General features: G+C 60.2%; 1 protein-coding gene and 1 non-coding gene across 10 annotated transcripts in view; both read left to right on the top strand.

Annotated features, from left to right (window-relative positions):
- The window catches only part of PDE2A (phosphodiesterase 2A), a 91,186-nt gene that overhangs the window by 52,033 nt on the left and 17,116 nt on the right, over window positions 1–22,037 (top strand). For 6 of the 9 annotated variants that reach the window (XM_003482557.5, XM_013999451.3, XM_021102285.2 and 3 more), the window contains 4 exons: window positions 7,568–7,657; window positions 11,076–11,164; window positions 18,530–18,639; window positions 19,373–19,428. In XM_003482557.5, the coding sequence (XP_003482605.2) occupies window positions 7,568–7,657; window positions 11,076–11,164; window positions 18,530–18,639; window positions 19,373–19,428 (345 nt within the window). The remainder of the gene's footprint in view (window positions 1–7,567; window positions 7,658–11,075; window positions 11,165–18,529; window positions 18,640–19,372; window positions 19,429–22,037) is intronic. The other 3 variants (XM_084975172.1, XM_084975176.1, XM_084975171.1) reach the window with 1 other exon arrangement.
- MIR139 (microRNA mir-139) lies at window positions 718–785 on the top strand. Its single transcript, NR_038505.1, has one exon. It is a non-coding gene; the product is annotated as a microRNA mir-139 (primary transcript).

The following is a 22,037-nucleotide window of genomic DNA, read 5'->3' as shown; positions in this document are numbered from 1 at the left end:
GCTGGGCACAGGGCCCTCCCCTCCCTCCTGCCCAGCTTCCTCTTCTGTGGTGTGACTGACTCCCAGCAAGGCGTTTCCGTCTGTCTGCCTCCCTGTGACTACGAGGCGGTGCCTAACAGCCCGCGTGGGCTCAGGAGCAAGGCTGGGGTGTCGCCGAGCAGAGCTCAGGCTGTGGGGGTGGAGGTCGCGACCGGCTCTGCCCTCTAGACGAGGCAGCGGGACGCGGGGTTGGGGGAGCAGCCCCCGAGCCGGTCCTGGGCCCCTTGATCTGCTGTCTGCCTCCCGGGCCGTCTCCCCCATCCCTCACGTGGCTCTGGCCTCCCTCCATGCTCCTCTCCCCATCTTTCTGCACCCCGACCCTGTGCAAGGGACTGAGGGGTCCCGGGAGTCAGGCGCTCAGAGAAGCGACTGTTCATACGATTCCTACCTTCCTTCCCCACCTCCCTCCCCTCCCCCCTCCTTCATCCACCCCCCAAACCTAGCCCTTGAGGAACCGGGGGGCCTGGGACAGGCAGGAAGGCATTTTTTAGGAGGCCGGAGCTGGAGGAGAAGCCGCGACTGGCTTGGACCAGGTGGCGGGGCTGGGCAGAGCTATTGTGAATATCGGCTACTGCAGCGTTCTCACTATATCCTGACGAGGAGACCACAGGGTGGGGGCCGAGCGCATCGGGCAGCTGGGGGTAGGGGGTGGTCGGGGGTGCCCAGGAGCGGGCTCAGGTGTATTCTACAGTGCACGTGTCTCCAGTGTGGCTCGGAGGCTGGAGACGCGGCCCTGTTGGAGTAACAACTGATGCCAGAGTCTGCGAGGGGCAGGGAGCGGAAGAGGGGCACGCAGGAGGGAGGAGAGGGAGAGGACGGGCTGGGAGGGGGTCTTCCTTTAGGACTGGGCCCCTGTGCTCCAAGGGGCCCCTCCCACACACCCTGGTCCTGTGTCGCCGCACGGTCCCACCTCACTGTCTCCTTCTAGGACCCCTGCTTCTCCCTTCCTTTGGGACCTTCCCCGAGGAGTCCCCCTCACGAGGTGGCGGTGGCAGGGACTGGCTGCCAGGGGCTGGGTCCTTCTCACCCAAGCAAGGCCTCCCTCCTCTGATCCTTATCCATGGAATGCAGTGGTCAAGACAGGTGCCTCCCGGGTTTCAGAGGAGGATTAGAGCATGTGTGTCGTGGGGTCTCCAAGGGTGGTCCCTGCACCAGCCGCCCCAGCATCATCTAGGCATGTGCTGGAAATGCAAGTTCTTTTTTTTTTTTTTTTTGTCTTTTTGCCATGTCTTCGGCCGCTCCCGCGGCATATGGGAGGTTTCCAGACTAGGGGTCTAATCGGAGCTGTAGCTGCCAGCCTACACCAGAGCCACAGCAACGCGGGATCCGAGCCGCGTCTGCGACCTACACCACAGCTTATGGCAACGCCGGATCCTTAACCCACTGAGCAAGGGCAGGGATTGAACCCACAACCTCATGGTTCCTAGTCGGATTCATTAACCACTGAGCCACGACGGGAACTCCTGGAAATGCAAGTTCTTGGCCTCATCCCAGACCTACTGTCAGAAACTCTGGGGGCAGAGCCAGCAACCTGTATGTCACCAAGCCCTCTGGGGGCTTCTGGGGCTCATTCAAGTTGGAGAACCACAGGTGGCACCTCAAACGCTCAGTACGTGCTTGAGAAACGTGCCTTTTCTTCCCCGAAGCCTGATGCCCCACTCAAGCAGGGCACTGGCACGTGAGCCTGTCCAGCTGCAGCCTGGGTCTCTCTCCTGCTGGTTCCTTCACGTCAGGTCCCCAAGGGCCACCAAGTCCCGTTCCTCTATTTTCCGGCCCCTGATCCAGCTCAGCCTTGTGAGGGGAGGTCTTGGGCTGCAACATCCTAGCACAGATCTTGTCGGTGTATTTAAGCAAGAGCAGCTCTTGTCGCGTCTTTAAGGCACCAGTGTCATTCACAGAGGCAGCTCCTTGTGCAGGTGGCAGGCCTGGGCAGGCGGGCGGGAGGGGCCGCCTCTCTGGCTTCCTTGCTGTCTCCCGAATGTGGGGCCAGGCGCGCTGTGAGGGTGGTGAGTGTCACAGAGTAAGCTTGGGGTGATTGGGCTCGGGCTGGGGGCCGAGGCCCAGCCCAGGGGAGCTTTTCTGGCCTGAGCCCCCAGGAGGCTTCCTTTGGGGAGCTTTGCCAGGTACACTCTGGGCACAAAGACAGGGGTGCTCCTTCGCCCTTGAAGGCTGTTTTCTGGGAAGAGGAGAGACGGTGCATCATGCCCACCAGGATGGGAAGCAAAGCGAGTGTGCAGGTGGCATCTGTGGGGCACCTCTGCTCTCCCCCATCATGGCCCCCTTCCTGGGCTCCCTCATTCTATGGGTGCCCTCTTGGGTTGGGGGCTTTCTCCCTAAGTTCTCAAGGTCATGCCTCGGGGGTTTGGGGAGGGAGTGGGCAGAGGCCGTCAGAGAGGAGAGAGGATTTGGAGGTGGGAAAAGACTCGTGGAGACCAGACAGGAGGGCCGCCTGCGACAGAGGTGGAGGCCGACTCGGGGAGGCATGGAAAGAAGGAGAGAGACCCACTGGGCGAGATCAGAGAGACCGAGCCTGAGCCAGGGACAGCCCCAGAGGAGGGAAAGGGAACAGAGAGGGAGAGGGGCTCAAGGTCCTGGGGATCTTGAAGGACCCCCTTTGGAGATCAGGCCACCAAAGCCCAGTGAGAGAGGAGGGTCCCCACTCAGGACACCCAGGGCACCCAGCACAGGTACAGTGGGATGAGGCAGTAGGCATGGCCGGTCCCAGTCATATAACGAGCCTCGGGAGGAACCTGACTGTTGGGTTTGATGTTTTCCCCTTCTAGGCTCCTGTGGGGCACCGCGTTTCCCTCCAGAGAGGGCGGGTGGGCTCTGGGTTCCAGACAGCAGGAAGGGTCATAGGAGGGGAAAGACATGGAGGTGTCTTCATGGAGGTGGGGAAAGACATCAAGACTCATGGAGACAAGACAGGAGAGCAGCTTGTGACAGTGGCACTGACCTTTAAGAAGGCCAACAGTCCCTGTGCTGGTGGCTCCGTATAATCCATTAAGGGGTTAGGAGTAATTTTGTCCAGATCCTCTCCCCGTTGCCCAAACAAGTGCAGGAAGGCTGATCCCGGCCCAGTGCCCAGAGGCGCCCTCGCTCAGAACAGTCTCCCCTGTGTTGGTGTGTGGAGTGAAAGATGGGTGTATGGGGAATGGCCCTGTCTATAGTGCTGAGTGGACCTACCTCCAACCACAGGGCTGCAGGTGGGGATCTGGGGAAAGCGGGAAGGCACCATCCCCTTCATCCAGCCATCCACCTGCCCACCATCCATCCACCCACTTATCCATCCATCCATTTATCCATTTATTTATCCGTCCGTCCATCCATCTTTCCTTCCTTCCTTCCTTCCATACTGCTACCCACTCACATATCCATCCACCCATCCTCATTGAATTAAGAGACAAAAATGGAGTTCCCTGGTGACCTAGTGGTTAAGGATTTGGCATTGTCACTGCTGTGGCTCAGGTTTGATCCTTGGCTTGGGAACTTTCACATGCCACAGGTGCAGCCACACACACACACACACACACACAGAATCATAGACCTATAGGTTGCAAGCTGGAAGGACCCATTTTTACTCATTGAGGAAACTGAGGCTCAGAAGAGGAAAGGGGCCTGCTATGGCCTCACAGGGCTTCCGCAGGCAACAATCTGGGGCAGGACTGGAAATTGCTCTACTTTTATACACGACACAGATTCTCCTCTGGGGTCTGGGAAATTGCTTGGTTGTTGTGCTGATATTTATACCAACGATGTTTGTTCAAAAAAGCTGCGAGGGCAGGAAATGTGACCTCTTTCACCCCACCCTGAGGCTGGCTGTGTGTGTGAGTGAGTGTGTGTACATGCCTGAGTGCACACTTAAGCGTGCACTGTACACAGGGTTACGTTCCTATCTGTGTGTGTGTGAGGCTGTGTGTGTAGGTGTGATGCACGCAGATGTGCATGAGAGCAGGCATGGCGCTGCCTGTACTTGGCCGTTCCTCATCTTTTAGGACTTCTGGGGTTCTAGCCTCGACTTGAGCCTCGTTAGTTCCCCACCTGGGCCTCCACACTGGGACTTGTCCCACGTCCCATTCTCAGCTGCTCCCCATTGATCCTCTTCTCCCTGGGCAGCCACTCAGCCCCCCTCTGAGCCCAGACCTCCTGGGCTTTGGAATTCGAGCTATTTCCTCCCTGAGTTGATGCAAGAGGTGAAGTTGCTTTGAGATCTGGGGAAAGTGGCCTGTGAGTAAGTCTTGAAGGCCAAGTATGGTGTGGCCCTTCCCAGCTGGGGTTCTTGTACTCAACACCCCCAACTCCTGCGGTGGGCAGAGCGGGGCAGGGCCAGGAGGTGTGTGGACAGAGGATGCCAGGCAGAGAGCCCCGGGCTCCATCAGCCATGGCTGCATCCAGCCCACTCGGGGCCCCCTCCCTCCTGCTGCCCCAGTTCTCCCCAAGTTTCCTTTCCCATTGCCCCCTCACCACCCTTGTCCCGCCTTTAGCCTGAGGAGTCACAGAAAACTGACCAATCCAAACAAAGGCTGGCCGGGCGCCCACCAATTCCAGTAAAGGGCAGGACTGGGCATCCCCCAATCCAAGAAAAGGGCAGGTTGAGGAGCCACCAATCAGAACAAAGGACAGACTATTCTCTCTAAGCCTCCTGGGGAGGGAGCTGGGGGTCCAGTGCAGAGCAGGAGCAAGATGGGGGCTGGAGATCCAGAGACCTGGGTTCTGGACCTGGCTCCACCCTGACTGGCTGGCTGACCACAGAGGGGGCGTTGCTTCTTTTGGCGCCTCAGTTTCCTCATCTGTCAAATGGGGAGACTTCGTTGTCCTAAGCCTGTGGCTTTGAGAAAATTCTTCCACAGTATCAGCGCTCACACCATCGCTTTGGTCCCCCTTCTCCAACATCCACGAGACACACAGAAACTCCGCTGGAGGGCAGGGCCCCTCAAGGCTTAGCTTGTCCATCCCCGCTGCCTCAAGGGAGGAACAGACCTAACCCAGCCCATCCTCTGGGGCTGGGCCCTGGGAGCCCTGGTCTCGGGAGCCTGGGTTGGTAGAGACTTTATATCAGGATTATTTGGATCCTCCCCTCTTGAGTCTGCAGAATTGACCTCAAAAGGCCACAATAGCCCACGTGTTTACTGTGTGTGCAGCTGTTACTGAGCCCTGGGAGCTGCACCCAGGGGAGCCTAGGTGTGGGTGTACCTGGAGGGTGCCTGAAGGCAGGCTGGGCTGTTTCTGGGAGGCTAGGATGGACTATGGCTGCGTGGCTGGGTGTTCGTGGTGCGGAGGGGGTGTGAGCTGTGACAGGGAGTGCCTGAGAGTCACAGGACAATCGATCCAGTTTGGAGATTGTGGTGTTTGGAGTCAGCAGCTTCTGATGTCCAAGGACAGAGACGTATCTCCCTGGACCCAAATGTGTCTTCATCCTTGAGCCACGGGAGGGATCAGAGGGAGGCTAGGGGTTGGGGATGCGATGCCAAGTGAGAGAAATCCCACGGCTGCCCTCTGGCCTGGAACCTGGGACTGGGTGAGACAGGGGTAGGGGAGCAAACTGAAGCCAAGAAGATACAAGGGGGAAATCTGGAGCTCCGTGTAGGACTCCCCTGCGTAGCCTCTCTGAAAAACGGGCCTCTAGCTTATTTTTGCATACCTCCAGGTATGGGGAGCTCATTCCCTCTCCCTCTCCTGGTGGCCTCTGCCTGAAAGAAGGTCTTTCATCCCACGAGGCCAAGGCCAGCCTCCTGGGAAATCCTCTGGATCTCCAGGGTGTCCCTGGGCCATAGAGTCCAGTCCCCCTGCCCAGAAAAGCCTGAGATGTTGGAGACGGAGCCCCTGGGGTCTGTTCTGCTTCAGGCTGGGCACACCCGGATTCTCCACGCTTAGTCACACACCCAACTTGGTTTCCAGGTCCCTCTATGTGGGCACCTCCTCTGAACGAGTCTCACCTTGTCCTTACCCGGGACACAGTGCCCTGGGGCTGATCTACCAGCCCGTGGACGTGGGTTAGCAGCTCTTTGTGAATACGGCCTGCAGTCTTCGCGTCGTAATATATGACCAGCCATGCTCACGCTATGGGCTCCTGCTGAGCCGAGGGTCCACTCAGACCCTCAGGCTCCTATGATTTTCACAGGAATGGGGCCAGGCCATGTCCCCGCCCCATCCACGTCCCTCATGGTATATAGATGGGGAGCTGGGACTCTGAGAAGGGCCAGGGACAGAGCAAAAACTCACGGTGAGTCAAGCGGTCAAGTCCAGACCAGCGCTCAGATCTTAAACCGTGAATCACTTTGCTGTTTGGACGCAGACCCAGCCGTCCACAGGGAAGACATCAGACAGGACTTCCAGGGGCTGGCGGGGAGGGCACGGCTGAGAGGAGGGTATGAGTCACGATCCGGCCTTGGCCCCAGATCCTCTGATCCGTTACCTTTCTCTTTGATCCCCACGGTTCTGGCCGAGTTAATAGAGCGAGAAGCAGGGAGCTTCCTTGTCTCGGTTCCGGCTCTCCAAGGACGAGGCCTGTGCCTGCGGCAGGAAGGCTGCCCAATTTCTTGCCCTCCTCCCGCACCCGGGGCTGGCCTGACTGGGTTTCTCCCGTCCCGTGGGCTCCTGCCCCGCTTAGACTCCTGCCACTTGCAGTCCCTCACTAGGCTGAGACCATGCGAGGCCACCGCCCTCCTCGGGGAAGTGGGACCCAGATTCAGCAAACGCTGAGCTGGGCACCTAGGTTGTGCGGGGACCCCGTGAGGCCCTTCTGGGACTCAATGTCATTTTACCTTCGCCTCAGCCTGAGGGGGAGATAGCCTCAGTCACCCCCGGTTACAGACAGAAGGCTGAGCTCAGCGACATGAACAAGGTGTCCCCGCTAAGAAACAGTGGCGCTGGGATTCACATTTGGGGGGGGCAGGAGGGAGGGGGCGTTGGCCGGGTTGGCTTTGTGGTCATGCGGAAGTTTGGGCTCTCTTCACTAGGCCGGAGCTGTCCTTGGCTCAAGGGTATAAGATCTGGGGCCCGGGAGTCCCCTTTGTAGGTTAGAACCCAACTAGTATCCATGAGGACGCAGGTTCCATCCCTGGCCTTGCTCAGTGCGTTAAGAATCTGGCGTTGCTGTGAGCTGTGGTGTAGGTCACAGATGCAGCTCGAATCCAGCATTGCTGGGGCTGTGGTGTGGGCCAGCAGCTATAGCTCTGATTTGACCCCTAGCCTGGAAACGTCCATAGGCCGTGGGTGTGGCCCTACAGAAAGAAAGAAAAAAAGATACCTGAGCTCTAGTCTGGACTTGACCTCTTGACTCGCTGTGAGTTTTTGCTCCGTGCCTGGCCCTCCTCGGAGTCCCAGGCTCCCCATCTATACCATGAGGGCGTGGACATTCTGGGGCTTTAAGACTGGTGGCTGCCGAGGTCCTAAGGTCCTGGGACCCCCGTGTCTGAGCGCCTCGGCCTCTGGTTTCAGCTGGGAGTTTGTGTTCACAGCCCCCTGGGCAGGGGGGCTGCCCGGGCTTGTCTGGCAGAGGCCCTCACCGCCCTTCCCTCTCTTCCAGGATGCGCTGCTGAATCTGGGCTCCGTCCTCGATGTTGCAGGCTTGCAACGGGCTGTCAAAGAGGCCCTGTCAGCCGTGCTCCCCAGAGTGGTAGGTACCTTGCCCCACATTTGCCCTAAACCTTTGTCCAGCTCTTTGCTGTACCTACAGGGTTGAGAAGGAAGGAAGAGACAAGGTCCCCGCCCGGAGGATGCTCGTGGGGAAGTGAAGCGTTGGGGGAATGTTCTGAGAGGGCTTCCTGGAGGAGGAGGGCTGAAGCGAAGGCCCAAAGCTTGAACTTATACAGGAATCCCAGAGTGTCTGAGACAGAGGGGGCTTAGAGCTTGTTGGAATGATCATGTCTCAGATAATGAAGTGGATTCACCTCGGATAACAGCTAGGACATAGGAGAGTCATTTGGAACATGTACAGCAGGAAGGATCGAGAGGAGACATGCAGAAGGACTTCCCTGATGCCAGATCCAGAGGTGCTGGAATGGGGCTCTGCCTTGATGAATGGATCTGTGCCAGGCTAAAGTGGGACAAGATGATCTAGAGACATTTTTCAGCTTCTCTCTGACCCATCCCAACACCATGGATGAGATTGCAAATTGGGGGCAGGTGGAGGGTGGTTGCTTGGGCCCATGGGTACCCGGTTACATGGTGGCCTAGGCCTAGAGTGCCTTGATGACAGGACTGTGCCCCTCTTCAGCTGCCCCAGGCCACCCCCAACCTGGCTCCAATGGTCACTGTCCATCCCTTAGGCAGTAGGATGGATAAACTGGCCCTCCAGTCCCAAAGCAGCAGTACTTCCCTTGTGCCAGATCAAGGCAAGCCGGGGATTGTCCATCTGGGGAGGGGGCCCTGATTTTACCCTAAAGAGCCTGGAAGACTTCCTGGAGGAGGAGGTGCCTAGACTGAGTCTCGTAGCCTGGATTCGCCCCCTCCCCTACTCCAGATTCCAGCCAAGGGTGGTGTTTGCTCCAAGAAATAAGATTAATTCAAGCCCCTCTACTGGTCCCCCGCTCCTCCATAGCAGAGCCTGCTGTGCCTGAATCTGCTGGATGGATGGACGACCTGAGGCCCAGAGAGGGAGGGCACATCCCGCAAGGTCACACAGCATGGCAGGAACAAATGGGGCTTGGCGCCTGAGCACCCGCATTCCCTTTCCTCGCTCTGCCTTCTCAAAACCTCCTGGAAGTTCAGAGCCAGGAGGAGGGCTAATGAGTGAGCTTTATTGAGCGTGAAATTGGTAGGAAGTGGGTGGTGTGTTGGCTCCCAAAATAAATCCTCCCGGAGATGGGACTGAGGCAACATCTGGCCTGGGGTGAAGAAACATCTGGAAAGCAGGGGGTGGGGAGGTTGGCCGGTCAATGTCCCCAAGGCTGCCCGGAGAGTGGGGAAGAGATGGTGACTGGCCCCAGGCGTCCTGGGCAGGATACCTGGGGATTGTGGGGGGACAGCTGCCCTGCACGGGGTGTATCGCATCCGTGAAGCCGGAGGCTGGGAAGCCAGCTCGGATCCGGGCCACTAGGTTCCTGGGACAGTGGAAATGTCCTTGGCTCACCCGGGGGGACCTGTATGAGCTAGAGGAACCCTGACTTTGGGGAGCTCTGCCTGGATGGCAGGAGGGGGCGATGGGAGGCCTGCACTGTCCCTAGGGAGGGGTGGGGCGGTGGAGGAGGGTCCCAGGGAGGGGAGCCGCTGCACCTGGCTCCCTCATCAGCACCCATTGTGACAGGCCGCCGCAAATGCAGATGGTGCTGCTGATGTGTCTGAAATCGGTCCCTCCTTCTCGCCGATAAACTCGGCTAATTTTAACCGGCAGGGCTGCGAGCGCGGGGGCGGGAGGCAGACGGAGACCCGGAAGTGAGGTGCGGCTCGGTCCTCCCGCCTCCCCGCCCTCGGGTTGCCCACTCCTCTGCCAGCGCAGGACCCCCTGGGTGACCCGGTGCTGGGTGGTGTGTTAACCTCTTCCAGGAGGGGCAGCTCCCTCAGGCCCCTCCCAGGCCGCTTAAGGGGTCGGTGGACCAGAAGGAGGCTGGATGCTGGGGAGGCGGGGGTCCCTCCCACTGATTTATTCCTCCCTGAACTCCCCCGACTAGACCCCCACCCAGGGGCACAAGGGGCTCCAGGCCTTCCTGTGTTGGCCTCTCTTACTGTCCTCAGGCCCTGTCATTCCCAGCCCACGCCACCCCTGAGCTTGGCTCAGGTTCTCTGGACGCAGGACCGGGACACCTCCTGGAGTTGGGAGAGGGTGGGGCTGGCTGGGGACAGCCAAAGGCACCAAGCGTGGCTGGCAGGATTGTGGAGACTCCTTGTCCTGAGAGGCACCTGCTCTGCTGAGAAGGAGTCCACGCTTACTGAGGGCGGGCCCTCAGCACCTGGCCCCAGGGTCACCTCCTCCAGAAGCCCTCCCTGATACGGTCAGCAGAGAGGACAGCGCTCCATTCTCCTGCTGAGAAAACACCTGCCTTTCAGGACACTTAGCCAGACAAGAGGGTGCCCCCTCGCTGGGATGTGGGCTCGGCTGGGCGTCCGGGTCTCCCAGCATCACGTACAGTGTGGGCAGTGGAGACACTGTGCGAGGTTGTGATGAACGGGAGTTGGCTGTGGGTCCCCAGGAGGAGCCAGCCCTGCTTGGAGGAAATGTGGATTGCTGCCGGTGGGTCAGTGAGGGTGACTGCCTCTGCGGGGCCATGGTCTGGACCTCGGGCTGAGACCGCTCTGGGCCCTTGGGGAGGGCAGATTGACAAGCTGCAGATTTGACATACTTCGAACACGGCTTTGCTCTCACGCTGGGGAGTGATCACGGCAAAATACAAATCGGCTCCTGTCTCACAGGGCTCACCAGCCCCTCCGTCCCCACAGCAGCTCCTGGTGGCAACCTCCCCCAGCTCCCTTCCAGTTCAGCCCCGCTGACCCCAAGCCCACCTCCTGTGCCCCCAGCGCCCACGGTCAGTTGCATAAATGCTCTGGGCTCTTTACGCAGAAGCCATTCTTCTGTGCCTCACCCTCTTTCTGAATGCGTCTAACTCCCACGGAAGTTACAGCTCAAAAGTCACTCCCTCCAGGAAGCCCTCCGGGCTTGGGTCACAGTGTGTGATTGCTTACAGAGCTGTTTTGTGTATCTGAGGTAGGAGGGAAGCCTCCCAGGCATTCTGAGCGCCCCCTGCAGTCCCATCTGGAGGGGATGCCTGGTTGTCATTTGCTGAGGCTGGAGTCTCAGCGGGAAAGTGTCCCAGGGTGGGGGTGGGGTTTGTCCGCCCTTCAGCCCTTCAGATCTTCTCCCCTGCACCTCGGGTTTGGGGTGATAAGAGGGAGGCTGGCAGGGTCGTGCATCACTGCCGCCCAGAGTCCCTCCAGGGTGAGATGCGGACACCCCGGCTGCATGGTAGCATCTCCAGAGGAGTGAAGGCAAACTGATGCTTGAGCCTGCTCCCGAGGACCTGGGACGGGCTGGGACGGGGCAGCGGGGGCGGGGGGAGAAGGGGCTCTCCCCAAGGTCTTACGAGTGCCTTCCGTCCCAGGAGACTGTCTACACCTACCTGCGGGACGGGGAATCCCGGCTGGTGTGTGAGGAGCCCTGCCACGAGCTGCCCCAGGAGGGCAAAGTGAGGTGAGCTGTTCTGCACTCGGCCCCCTCACACCGTCGAGGGTCTCCAGCCTGGGGCACCCTCCGAGGTCATAAAGTCTGACCCTCCCCGTCTGACCTTGACCTCGGCCTCCCTGCCGGGTGAGCTCCCTTAGTGGGGTCGCTGATGCCAGCCTAGAGGAGAGAAGCCGTGTCTCTTCCTGCGTGTGTTAGGAGTGGCGGGCACGGCGGAAGTGCCAGCTGCCGGGCTCTCGCTGCGCCCTTGCTGAATTGCGAGTCTCAGAAGGTCGGGGCCACGGTTTATCCGTTAGAACCCCCGCAGGCTACGAGAACTGGAGGTTCTCTCAGAATCACGGGCTTTGGAATCACAGGATGCTGGGGCGGCTCGGTGTCAACTCGGAATCTGGGAACAGGGAGATCAGAGGCGGTGTCCTGCTGTGGGCTCTGGAACCTGACTGCTTGGATTCAAACCCCAGGTCCCGTTAATTACCGAGGGCAAGGTCCTGAGCCTCTCTCTGCCCTCGCTGTCCTGCTTGCAAAACGGCAATAGCAGTAGCACTGATCTTGCAGGGGATGATGAGCGGAGTCGTGGGAGGACTGAGTGAGTTGAACGCATGCAAAGCACTTAACACCGCGTCTGTAAGGAAAGCTGAATGTCGGGCTTCCTTTTCCTTATGATGCAACCCTGGAATCACAGACTTGAGGGAGACGGGCTCAGCGCCCTGTAGTCCCCTGAGCCTACTGAATGCAGACTCCCTGTTTTCCAGATGGGCAACCATCGTGAGCTGTGTCTGATGCCACGTACCGGCTACGAGGCAGAGCCAGGTCTGGGACATGGTCCCCGGCTCCTGGCTGTCCAGGGCACAGTGAGGGGACGTGGAGCTTGTCCGATAAGAAAGTGTTGACAAGCAAGAGTGCTGGCTCAGAGGAGGGCAGGCCTTGGAGGAGGATGCAGCCCTGCCTTCTAAGCACCATGGCAGGGCCCCTGGGGGTGCAGCGAGTGCGGGGTTGGGAGCCGATGGCTCAGTGGACACCAGTGGGGTGTTCCCGGAAGGCAACGCTCCACCCCAACGGGCCAGGCAGTCAGGGAGGCGGCTGTTCCAGGTCACCTTTCACAGAGGCCCAGGGAAGAACTGATGCTTGAGGATGCCAGGGGGACTGAGGCTGGGGATGCTGGCGGTCCCGAGGCCCCTCCTGGCACTTGGAACCCTGGATTCCTTGCTGCTGTTCTCCCCCCACCGCCATCCCCCCGGGAAGGGGCTGGGGCCTCTCCCATAGCTCAGAGACTTCCCGCTTCCTGTTCTCCCATGCGATTCCCCCACGGGGTGGGTGGTGGGTGTCACTCACTGTTCTCTTCAGCATCTCTGACAACTCACCCCACCTCTCGAGGACAGTGGAAGCCAAGCCAGCCTGCTCTCTGGCCCCTAGTGCCCCATCCGCAAGACGGCAGATTGGGCTGGAAGGTCTTTGGAATCTTAAGGGGAAAAAAATGCTACCATGTCCCCTTTTCTCCTTGAGCCTGCACCCCCACCAATCCTCAGGCACTTTGCTTCATATGCGCTTGCCCCATCCGGGAAGTTTCTTCATAGCAGCTGGGAAGGGCCTCTTGAGAGACGGGCGGGCGCAGGATCTGGGCTCAGAAGGCAGGAGGGGGCATCCTGCAGGCTTTCTTCTGCTTCTTCTGCCTGCGATGCTCCCTGTAGGCCTTCCACCGCGAGCTGCAGCAGGGGGCCTGCGGTCCAGGCTTTGGAGGGGCTCAGATCCTCTGCATGAGCAGCCCTTTCAGTGGCCCCAGCCCCAGGAAAAGCTTTGGAAAAAGTGCCCCCCTCCCCAAAAAAGCAATTCAAAGGGAGTGTTGCAGTGCAATTCGCCTGGGTGGGGTGCAGATGGGGAGGTGAGTGCCGGCTGGGAGTTGGGGGTGGCGGTGGGGGGGGTGCTCCGGAATCCCTGGAGGCCCAGGAGGCCAGACGGGTGGGGGTGGGGTGGGGTGGGGAGGCAGTGGGGGAGTCTCACCAGCAAGAATTGGAGGTGAAAGTTCAGGCCAGTCCTGTCTTTTGGAATCTGTGCTTGGCCCCCCGCCCCCGCCCGTGTGTCTGGTGGTGACCCGTCTCCTGAGCTTAGGCTGAGCCCAAGGTTTGTGGGAGAGGGAGGAGCACTCAACTGGGAGTCAGCCAGGCCAGGATTCGAGCACCGCCCCACCCTTGCTTCACTGGGTCCCCCCTCTTCCAAACCTCTCTGCTTAACTATAGAATGGAGATAACGGGCCCTGTGTTGGCTTCAGGGGATAGTAGATGCCCAGGGCTTCGCCCAGAGCCAGCACACAGTAGGAGCTTAATGGTTGCTGGTTGCCTTCCACCCCCTCGTCCAAACACACTTACTCATTGGGTGACCTTGAGAAAATTACTTCCCTTTTGGCCTCAATCTCTTTTTCTGTAAAATGGGTGGGGTTGGCTCCAGGGTCCTTCTAAAGGTGACCTCTGTGGCTCTGGCCCCATCAGGAGACCAGGCATGGCCCCTGCTGGGGTGGAACCTGAGCTCTGGCTGCCCCCTGCGGAGGGGGTGCTCTTCCAGGAAACCCTGGAGGGCTGGCAGGGCTGGCAAACAGCAGCAGGTGTGAAGTGGAGGCGGACTATAAAGACAGATAACGGCCCAGGGTGGTGCGGGGCGGCGGGTGGAGGGGGACCACAGCAGCCAGGGGCCCCGCCAGCCACACAGCCCCTCCTGCCTCTGCTCCCTACCCTCTGTGGGCTCAGGCTCGGGGCTTCCTGCCTCCCTGTGCTTGCTGGCAGGTTCTCCTCCCCGCAGAGTCCTGCCCGGGGCCCTTTCCCTCTCCAAGCCATTTCTGTATCTGCCTCGGCCCAGCCAGAGGGCCGCTAGGAGGCCCGCTCCATGGCTCCCCAGCACTGAAGAGGCTCCAATGTTCAGAAAAGGCATGTGGGATGGGTCTGTCCACCAGAAGGACCCTGGGCTGGCAGTGGGGAGAGCCTGGATCCTGGACAGCACGGCTGCCGTCAGTCTCATGCAGTCTCTGTGGGCCCCCGTCTCCACTTCTGGGACGTGGTAGATGGGACTCCATGATGTCTGTGGGCTGGTCCTGCTCTGAATCCTGAGGGGCTGCAAGGGGGCTTCAGGGCTGGAGGGGAGAATCCTGGAGGGCTGCCTGGGTGAGGAGCCTCCTGGAAGCCTTCGCCTTCCCCTCTCTCTCTTGATTTTCTTTTATGGACACTCCGTGGCACATGGACGTTCCCAGGCCAGGGATGGAATCTGAGCAGCGCGGCGGGGATGGAACCTGGGCCTCCGCCGTCACCCAAGCCACCGCAGTTGGATTCTTAATCCTCTGTGCCACAGCGGGAACTCCTGGCCACCCTCCTCTGGGTGCTGCAATCTCCCAGCCTGTTTCAGCCCCTGGCCCTGCTGCCCTCCTCTTCTTATGGTGTCTCCTGCCATCTCAAGGCCTCGGATTACTGGCTGCTAAGGGCAGGGAGATCTGGGGCTTTGCAGGTGCATTGGAGACGCTGCCCACACCAGCCCCAGCTGGTGGTCCCCCTCTGCTACCAGCAGGGGGGGGGCCCAGGGCCCAACCCTGAGAAATGTCTTCTTCGAAGCGGACCTGGTCCCCGCTCACTGCAGAATCAGTCTGTCCTTCTGATTTCTCTCAAGGGACACAGAGAATTGTCTGTTTTTGTCCCTGGAGTCTCACATTCTGGGGGAGGGGGAGGCAGAGGAGGGTCCAGGTCCCGGCCTGAATCATAACTAGTCTCCACGAGAGGGAAGGCGAGGGGGAGGCTGAGGCCCCAGGAGGCGAGGTGGAGGGCTCACCTGAGAAGGGGCTCCGAGGACTGGAAGAGGGCCCGGCACTCACTCGTTCCAGGCCATTGACCCTACCACCTCTCTCCCCTAAGCAAATAGTCGTTAAAGGAATGGAAGCCTCATAAACCCCACGCCCCATTCCCTCCCCGCTCTGTGCCCATCTGTCTTTATCTGCACCGAGGCAGCCCATGCCCGCCCTGGCACCCGGGCGGAGTCATTAGCCTTCCACCTGGACAGCTGGCCCCGGGCTGTGGCTTCCCCCCTCACCTCCAGCATCTGCCTGGTTGGGGTGGGGGCAGGGGAGTGGCAGGGAGAGGTGGCAGGGCGGGGGCTCTGAGTGGAGGGGAAGTCACGGGGGATGTGAGCAGTAGACGAAGCCCCCAGCCCCATTTGGGTGGGGGAGGCTCCGCCTCGGGGTCCCCTCCCCCTTCTGGCCTCTTTGAAACCTCCAGGGGGAGGGGGGAGGCAGAGGGCAAGGGCTCACACGGGGCTGGGTTGAGCTGAGCGTGGTCTGGCACAGCCCTGCCTGGGGCTGTGGGGTGTGGCCGGGCCAGGCGAGGCCCAAGGTGCCAGGACTCCTGAGGGTGGAGGATCTTGGAGGCCCCAGCGCTTGGGGGAAGATCTGGACCCAGTTAAGGTGCCCTGCCCTGGCCCAGACTCTCCTCTGCTGTCCAGGGACCGCTGTGACTCTGGGGCCCTCACTGAAACCCAGTTCCTGCCTCTCAGGACCTCCCTCTCTAGGGAGAGTTCGACTCAGCAGCCAGCATCATCAGCCTGAAATTGAACCTTCTCTGGCTCAAGGCCCTCTCCGAGCTGCCACTGTCCTTAGGACCACGCCCAGCTCCGCAGGGCGCTCGCGCTCCCCAGCCTTGCACCTTGCCGTCCAGCCACACTAAGCTCCTGGTCCTGGGACTGTCTTCTAGGACTCAACTCAGGCCTCTCCTCCTCCGGGAAGCCTTTTCTTTCTCTTTTTTCTTTTTAGGGCTGCACCCATGACACATGGAAGCTCTCAGGCTAGGGGTCAGGTGGGAGCTGCACCTGCCGGCCTATGCCGGAGCCAGAGATGCAGGATCTGGGCTGTATCTGTGACCTCCACCACAGCTTGTGACAACCCCAGATCATTTACCCACTGAGGGAGGCCGAGGATCGAACCCGAATCCTCATGGAGACAACGTCGGGTTCTTAACCTGCTGTGCCACAGCGGGAACTCCTCCAGGAAGCCTTTTCTGATCTCACTTCTGTCCTGCCCCTGGGTAGCAGGGCCTCCGCTTCCCTCCTTTGTCAGAGCCCTCGTCCCTGCCCTCAGCCGTGTGTCTGTATGTCTGTCCCCACACGACGCCACGACTCCTCTTCTGATCTCAGTCCTCAGTACTGAGCCTGACCCAGAAGGACTCTGAGGAACGAGTGAATATTCTGTGGGAGGAAAGACTTTACGGGGAAGGTTCCCACAGGCGTTTCGATGGAGAACACTCGCCTGGCTCTGGAAGGGGGGACGGAGTTAACAGGAGGCGAGGGGAGAGGCTGCGGCGGGATCCGGGGAGACGTGTCTCCGTCGGAGCTGGGCAGTAGCCTGGGGACAGAGGGCAGGGGACAGTTGCGAGAGATGCGTGGGAGGTGACCCACCCTTTGGGTGAGGGAGGTGAGAAGAGGGGGGCGGCCGGGACCTTTTGTGGACAAGCCGCAGGGGATCCAGGGCTGGTTGCGCCATTCGGGGGTAGCAGAGGAGAGGGTAAGTTGTTCTGATTGGCACTGGGTGCCTTTGGCGACTCCAGGGACACCCAGGGCGGCCCCCAGGAGGCCTTTGGATGTCTGGCCTCTAGAGCCCGAGAGCATGGGAGCTGGAGAGGCATGGGGCCAGGAAGCCAGAGGAGAAAGGCTGAGGGCAGTTCTTTCATCAGGGTCCCTGGAGGTGGGGGCGAGGAGGAGAGGGAGCGGCCAAGGCCACCACACTCTGAGCTGGGAACCAGGAGTCAGTGGGACAAAGCTGCAGGGCTCGCGGACCAGCCGCGCAGGGACCAGCGCCGCCTTGTGGTGGCCCAGTAACCGGATTGTCTGAAGCCAAGAGGCTGGGTGGGGTCCCCTAGAAGGGGTTTGGCTGAGGGTCACTAAGGGCAGCCCCCCCGCCCCCGCCTCCGTAAAGCCCCAGCCTTTGTCAACTCAGTCACGAGGAAACGTGCCTCCTGCCACCCTAGATCCTTGCGCCTTCCTGGGGTGAGTGGCACAGTTGGACAGCTCAGAAGAGGAGCCCACACTGCAGGAGCCTAAAGGTCCAGGTGCCAGGGCTGGCAGGTGGGAGACACCCCTGCTTATTGGAGATTCTGAACTAAGGGGCCAGGCGCGCATGCTCAGAATGCTGCATGAGCTTTTGACGGAGATACTTAACCTCTGGTCCTCGATTTCTCTGTGACCCCTGACCTGGAGCCTTGCCGGCCGCCCCCTCTTTTTTCCTCACTTGACCTTCACTGGGCTCCCCTTGGTGACCCCAACATGAACACATCAGAGTCCCAGGTCCCCTGAATTCGCTCCTCTCCAGGCCAGGCAGTTCCTACAAACACAATTAAGTGGAGGCAGCATGAGGGATGAAGAACCCAGGACAATTAATCATCGGAGAGTGACATTGGGTGAAAAATCAGGCGCTTAATTAAGCAGGAAGAGCCAGAGGCCGGGGGGTGGGGTGGGGAGAGGGGGACGTGTGCGGGCAGAGAAGCTCATGCTTCCCGCAGCAGAACCTCCCCTGTCTGGGTTCCCACCTCCCTCCCGCCCCATCACGCCTGGCCTTTTGCCGCCTTTACACTCGTCCCAGGCCCTGTTGGAGGCTCAGTTCCCTTCAGCTCTTTAGGAAGAAGATTCGAGGGTGCTGGATAGGAGTCTGGGCTCTGGGGCCAACTGCCAAGTTCAAGTCCTGGCTCTCTCGCTCATTAGCTGTGGGGCCTTGGAGAGGTTCCTTAACCTCTCGGCGCCCTAGTTTCTCCACCTGGACCACGGGAGTGATGATAATATTTAATCCATAGGATAGCTGGGAATTCCGATGCATCTGGGCGAGGTGCTTGGACTGTGTGCGGTGCGTGAGGTCGTCCATCCAGTAGCCTTCCGGAGTTCCCTGCTGGTACTTTGGCCTCACAAGATGCTCCAAAATGATTTTCTAAGGATGCTGCTGTCTAGGAATCTACTCTCTCCACCCTAGGTCTCCTGGGGAGGCTCGGAGAGGTCAGGTCACTTGCCCAAGGTCAAGTGGTAGCTGCGGCAGGATTTAACCCAGACAGTCTTGCTCTGAGCCCGGCTTCGCTTGCTCTGGGAGATTTGTGCTGGACCCTGAAGCCCCTTTCCCGTATCTACCAGCAGGAAGCACCAGAGGCCAGACTGTAGCTGCCTGCTCCTCTCCGTGGGGAGGGGAAGTCAGCCCCCCCACCCCGCCCACCCCTGACTCTAGTTTTTGCCCTCCTCATATCCACCCTGCAGCGTGTCAGCTTGTCCAGACCCTGGAAGATGAGCAGGGTCCAGCCCGCTATGTGTCCCCAAGGTGGGGCCTGCGCCTCTTGGATCCAGGGACTGAGAGGTAGCATCATCTCCTCTTTTCAGAGAGGCTGTGATCTCCCGGAAGCGGGTGGGCTGCAATGGATTGAGCCCCTCGGACCTGCAGGGGAGGCCCTTGGCCAGGCTGGTGGCTCCACTGGCTCCTGACACCCAAGGTAAGGCTGGGAGCTGGGCCGGGGCAGGGAGGGACCATCTGTCTTCTCTCCCTGTCTCCATCCCTCTGTCTCCTTCTTTCTCTTGCTCTGTGTCTCTAGCAAAGCCACCATCTAGTTCTCTCTCTATTGGGCTACTAACCTCTCTGCACCTCAATTTCCTGATCTGTAAAATGGGCACAACAGGACCTAGCTTGAGGGGGTGTTGCTTGTACCAGTGGCTAGCTGGGCCGTTGTCATTGTCATGCTCTCTCTGTCACTGTCTGTTTTTCTTTCTCTTCCTCTCCACGCCCCTTGTCCGCCATGTCCCTCTGCCTCGTGTCTCAGTCTCTCCAGGTCTCTGTCCTCTGTCTCGATGTGGAAAGTGCACAAGACTGGGAGTCAGGAGACCTGACTTGCTGTGTGATCTTGGGCAAGTCACTTCCCCTTTCTGAACCTCAGTTTCCCAATCTGAAAACTAGGGGTGCTCAGCCTTATCTGCCTCCCTCCATCCCAGGGTTGCCGGGAGGACCACGAGAAAGGTGTCCAGTGAGGGGGTCTCCTTCCGTGCAGGGCTCGTTACCGTGGTCGCTGTTGTCTCCGCCTCAGGACCCGTCTCTCCGGGTCTCTGGGTCTCTCTGTGTCTCTGTCCGGGCCTCTCTCCGTCTGTGTCTTTGTCTCCCTCCCTGGGTCCCGGCTCAGGATGTCTGAGCCTCACTGGCCCCGCAGGACCGCCTCATTGCCCTCTCCCCCTCAGTGCTGGTCATTCCGCTGGTGGACGAGGAGGCCGGGGCTCTGGCAGCTGTCGTCTTGGTAAGAGCAGGTGTGGGTGGCATGTGGGGAGAGGAGAGCAGGGGAGGGAGCGCTGGATGGAGCCTCGCTGGAGTGTGAGTGTGTGTGTGAGTGTGTGTGTGTGTGTGTGTGAGAGAGAGAGAGCAACAGGCTGGGCTGCAGTTGGGGGAGTGGGGGGTCTGGGAGAAGCCCTCTGCACCACTCAAATGGCAGGATGAAGTTGCCCACCCCGTCTAAAACTCGCCATAGATGTATAAGCCCCGTCCGGGGTCTGGTCCCCAGAGCAGCCCGGACCTTGTGTCCTCTTCGCTGTCCTCTGGGATGGGTTGGGGGCAGTGTCCTGAGAGGGCCTCCATGCGGTGAGGGGGGAAAGGGTGGAGAGACCCTGAGGAGAGATGGGCAGAGAGGACACCGACTGACCGTGTGGGAAGCCACTCAGAGACCCGGGTGGCTGGAGCTAGGGGGCAGGAGGAGATGAGGCCCCACGCGGAAGAGCTGCCTGGGCAGGCGTCCAGCCCCAGCTAGACCCACGGCTGAGGCTGGGACAGACGCCAGGCAGCAGGACGGGCTTCCTGGGTCGGTGATGGAGGAGGGGGGAGCCTCAGCTGGAGGGCGGATGCGCTGCTGGGGGGGGTTGGGCGGGCAGCCTGGGCCGAGACCCCCCTGCTCTCTGCTGCCCCCTGGCGGAGCTCCCCACGTTCGGCTCTCTGTGGGTTTGGGCGGAGTTTTGCGGCTCTTGTGGGTCTTCCCCCGGGTGTGGAGGTGGGCGCTCAAAATCTTTGTCGCATCCGGAAAGGTTCGCTGCCCCAGATCGCCGTTATTGGGGACCAGCTTCCGCCAAGGCGGCCGCCACTTCAGTAAGGGGCGCCGACAGATACATGAGCTGGTCTTGGTGCGCCCGCCCCGGGGACTCCTCCCGAGCTCATTAAAACGGAATTAAAGGTTTCCGAGGCGCCTGACCTTTCCCGAGCCGCTGGCGGGGGAGGGCGGTGGGAGTCGGGGGCGGCCGCGCGGGGAGAAGACGGAAGGGGTACTTGGCTGGCTCTCCCAGGCGCCCCATCTGCCTGATTGAGGGGGACGCGGCCCCCTTGGTTTCTCCCGCAAGCTGCTCCCCCCACTCTCAGCTTCTGTTCCTGCAGGGAACAGATCTGCTGTTGGCACCTTCTCAGCGCCGCTTCCCTCTCTCCTTTGGCCCCAGTCTGTACCAGAGCTGGTCCCTTGGAGGAGGAGCAAGGCTGGGGACACTGTGCAGAGGTGGGGGTGGGAGACGATGGCTTTGATCGCTCACCTCTGTTGGTGGAAAGGGGTCTGGGGGCGGGCAGCTTCCTGAGAAGGACTTCCTGGTTTGGGGCTGTGGGGGCTGCATCAGTAAGGAAGCAGCTCTTGCAACAGGGAAGACACTTGGAAAGCTGTTGTCTCGTGGGCAGGAAGGTGGTTGCCATGACTGCTGGACGCTGTGGCTGAGGTTAGGCCAGGAATTCAGGCTTCAGCCTTCTCCTGGGAGGAGAAAAGGCCAGAGGGTGTGTAGCGGTGGGAGGGGGAGAGGTCAGATCACTGAAAGGTACCCTGCCCTAGAGAAACCGCTCTGGGCCTTGCTCCAGGCCTGTGCAGCGACAGAGAGAGGAGTCAGACCTATTTCTGCCTTCTAGAAGCTTAGTCTAGGGGAAGGCAGGGTCACTCTCAGACCACCACTGGCCACATAATGTTGGGAGTTCCTGCTGTGGTCCTGATGCGGGTGGGCTAATGATGCGGCTTGTCTCTGTGGCGGCACCGGTTTGATCTCCAGCCTGGCACAGGGGGCTAAGGATCCTACATTGCTGCAGGTGCAGCTTCGGTCGATTGGATCCCTGGCCTGGGGAACTTCTGAGGCTACGGTCGAAAAAGGGGAAAAAAAAAAATGTTGCTGGCAGGAGCTCCAGTGGCAGAGGCTGGAGCTGCAAGGGGTGCCTTGCAGTGGAGACAGCCTTTGAATGGGGCTTTGCGGCGCAAGTGGAGGGGGGAACAGGCAGAGAAGAAGGGAAGGACTCTTCTAGGCAAAGGGAGCCTCAGGAGCAGAGGCAGTGTGATCCCGGCAAGGCTGGGGAGTGGGGCGTGTGCCACTGACCTGCGGCTTTGGCTGCCAGAAGTTCCCTCACCTCCTCAAAAGCCCTGGGCAGCAAAGGGCTCTGGAAAGGTGTTTGGAGGATTTTCGGTCTACTTCTCCTCCAGGACACCCCCCCCCCATGCACACACGTCTGACAGATCTGGTCCTACTGCTCCACCCCCGTGTTCCTGGGGCCACAGGGTCTCGCCTCCTCTGGGAGGAAGCACAGGCAGCCGGGGGTCCTCCCAGCTGCTGCCAGATCCTGCGGGCTCAGGGTCTGGAGGGAAGGCGGGGGGCACGGGGCAGATCTCTTTGGAGGGCTGACTCCGTGGCTCCTTCCTCGACAAGCCTCATTCTCCTCTGTCTCTGCTCTTGTATTATCATCCCTCCATCCATCAATTGAAGGCAGACTTCTTGGGTACCGCCGGACACTGAGCACTGGTGCTGTGGACACAGAGGCAGTGGCCGAGCAGTCCAGACAGGCCCTGCACTACCAGACAACACGGTCTGCAGGGCTGGGCGTGCTGGACATTAAACAGGCTCGCAA

This window comes from Sus scrofa, chromosome 9 (assembly GCF_054392235.1).
Source record: "Sus scrofa isolate SSC_HxYL_T2T_F1_AM1 chromosome 9, Sscrofa_HxYL_maternal_Yorkshire_Landrace_v2.0, whole genome shotgun sequence".
Classification (NCBI taxonomy): domain Eukaryota; kingdom Metazoa; phylum Chordata; class Mammalia; order Artiodactyla; family Suidae; genus Sus; species Sus scrofa.
The sequence above is the reverse complement of the archived record's forward strand: the minus strand, read 5'-3'. Positions and strand labels throughout refer to the sequence as shown.